The sequence below is a fragment of the Austrofundulus limnaeus genome, unplaced genomic scaffold (genome assembly GCF_001266775.1).
Source record: "Austrofundulus limnaeus strain Quisiro unplaced genomic scaffold, Austrofundulus_limnaeus-1.0 Scaffold77, whole genome shotgun sequence".
NCBI classification, from domain to species: Eukaryota; Metazoa; Chordata; class Actinopteri; order Cyprinodontiformes; family Rivulidae; genus Austrofundulus; species Austrofundulus limnaeus.
The window spans coordinates 732,108-735,026 of NW_013952479.1; the positions used below are offsets into that span (position 1 = coordinate 732,108).

Genomic DNA, 2,919 nt, shown 5'->3' on the forward strand with positions numbered 1-2,919 from the left:
CATTTAAGACACACAAATGCATGTACAAGGAAAAACAATTTAATATATATATAAAAAAACTGTAAAATTTAAGTTATGTCATCAAATATAGACTAATTTATTGGAACTAAGCTGGAAAAATAAATATGAAAGTCAATTAAAATATAAAACAGGAGATAAAGCTCTCCTTTTTTAATTTAATTGGACATTTTAAGTGTATTTATTTAGTGGTTCATATAATTTTGATTTTATTTCTAATTATGTCAGTTTTGGTCCTCCATACTGCAGAAGCCTGATAATCGTCTATTCACTCATATCAGGTGTGTTGGAGCAGAGAAACAAGTAAAACATGAGGGCTGCGGCCCTCCAGGACCAGGATTGCCCATGCCTGTGCTAGAATAAATGGCTGAGTTGCATCATCTTCTCTGTTTTCATTCAGTGAAGGCAATGAGAAATCCTACCAGCTGCTGAGAGACTCTCTGGATCTCTACCTCACCATCAACCCTGATAACGTGCAGTATTTGCTGCTGCAGGCACGCCTCTACTTCCACCTGGGGATCTGGCCAGAAAAGGTCAGGTGGAAATCTGCTTAAATCAGATGAATTTCAGTCATTTTAACCAGATATATTTGTGGAAGACTAAAGAAGTCGGTGTAAAACTGATGTTATGCTCCTCTTCTCTAGGTGTTGGACATCCTGCAGCACATTCAGGCGTTAGACCCCTCCCAGCACGGGGCGGTGGGTTACCTGGTGCAGCACACGCTGGAACACATCCAGCACAAGAAGCATCCGGTAACACCCGAGGTGAAGCGGCGAAGCGCTCCCGAACACCTGGAAGTCCAGTATTCAGTCGGTCTTATTATGAAACACAAGCGGTAAGTCATGCTGAGAGGTAGACGCAGAGGAACTTAACTCCTCCCAAACTCTTCCCGTGCTCAGCTCGGTACGTGACATCTCTTCCAGGTCAGGGTATAACTGTGTGATTTACGGCTGGGACCCTAAATGCACCATGAGCCAGGAGTGGATCACCACCATGAGGGTCCACCAGTTGTCCAATGGAGCCAACCAACCTTTCTACAACGTGCTGGTGCAGGACGGGACGTGTCGTTACGCAGCACAGGGTACGCCTCATTTCAACAGCGTGGTGACAGAGAGAGAAAATCTCCCTCTGGTGAACTTATTTAGGTTTAGTTTAAAATAAAGCATATCGTCTTTTTTTTGTTGGCAGTAACATCGAGTATTTAGGTTAATGAAGGCTTGAGGACATAAAAATTATTTAAAAAAATAAAATAAAAGCTTTAGCTCTTTTTCCCCCCAATTTTTAGAATAAAGACTATGGTTAAACATAGTTCCAATAAACAGAATGCCACTAATGTGCTGTACAAAATGTTTATAGCTATTGTTAATTTTCAACTCTTGACCCTTGTAATAAATTTAAAAGTTAGGAAGCTGCCTAAATACAGTTCATAACATTTATTTTGCACATGTGAAGCATACAACCTTTACAGCACTGGGCCAGTTGCATCAAACCTTCTGGTCAGGTCCCAAAAGGCCAACGGTTTTCTTCAAACTAAGGTCACTCCCATGGTGCTTTCATCAACATGTAACCTTAGCCTCGTATAGAGGAGTCCTCAACAAATATGAAACCATTAATACTGTGTGTGTGTGTGTGTGTGTGTGTGTGTGTGTGTGTGTATTGTTGTTGTAGGATGTGGGTTAACTGGATAGTTTTATAAAAACTACAACTTAACCACTAGTGAATCACAGCAGTATATAACGCATTGATATTAAACCATTTCAAAATAAGAGTATCAAACCCTTTCAGTATAAAAGTATCACAACCTTTAAGTGCATATATGTAGTTCCATTAAATCCGTAAAAATATATTTCACCTTTTTAAGTTTTTTATATAAACACTCTGTGTGATATAAATTTGAAACAATAATATAAGAAAAGACTTAGTTTTGTTCTGATTTTATCGCTGGTTTTACTAACTGGGTCAAAGTTTTTAGCTTCTTATCAGAACTAAAATAATGTATGAAAGTTTATTTAAATAGTAAAACCTCTTTAATTTAAAAAAGGTTGACTGTTTTTGATGCTCAAAGTGAAACAAAGCCCAACAAACTTGTCCAGTCTCATTTCTTGACTACTTTTTTTCTTCCTTCCTTTGTTAACCAAGGTTAAATATTTTCTCAGTGTTATCTCACTCACTCTGTGTCTACAGAACTTTCATTGTCTAAACTTACCCTGGCTTTTTGCAGCACCTCAACTTTTTTTTTCAACAAACCATGGGTTGATTTGGTCAGACTCTAAGGTTTGAGTAAAAGGCAACTGAATTTCCTCCTGTTATCCAAAAATCTGTTTCAAATCCAATCATGGATTGACAGTTTAGTTTAAATCATTTATTCGTTTCATTTATTCCAGGTCGTCATTGTAAATGAGAATTGGTTCTCAATTGACTTACCTGTTAAAATAAATGTTTATATGTTAAAAACAAAACTATATGCAGAAAATAAATGCAAATCACAAATAAAATAAAAAGCAGTTTCAGGCTTTTAAGTCATTATTTGGGCAAACATACTTAACCCTCCTGTTGTCTTCGGGTCAAAATGACCCGTCTCCACTAAATCCCCAATATAAGCAGCTTAATTGAATTTTAAACACCAAATTTCATCTTGTATATTGTCATTCACCACAAGATGTGTGATACTTGAATTACTTGAGGGAATACTTGAGTTTTCCCTCTCCACTTGAATTTCTATAGCTTAAGAAAGGAAACAAATGTGCAAAAAGGAGTTTTGAATGCATTTTTATTGATCCCAATGACTCAGTTTCTTTTACTTTTCTCCAGGGAACAATTTAAGAGAATGTACAATATAAAAAATTTTGAAAAATAACATAACACATTCAACTAATTAGCACATGTAGGGCAGTATGCAAG

The 2,919-nt window shown here is 36.8% G+C and overlaps 1 protein-coding gene across 1 annotated transcript in view; it reads left to right on the forward strand.

Annotated features, from left to right (window-relative positions):
- fbxo21 (F-box protein 21) overlaps positions 1 to 2,919 on the forward strand; it is a gene marked incomplete in the record, with an annotated part of 15,002 nt that overhangs the window by 7,697 nt on the left and 4,386 nt on the right. The window contains 3 exon segments of the mRNA XM_014011132.1: positions 419 to 551; positions 663 to 853; positions 942 to 1,099. Of these exon segments, the coding sequence (XP_013866586.1) occupies positions 419 to 551; positions 663 to 853; positions 942 to 1,099 (482 nt within the window).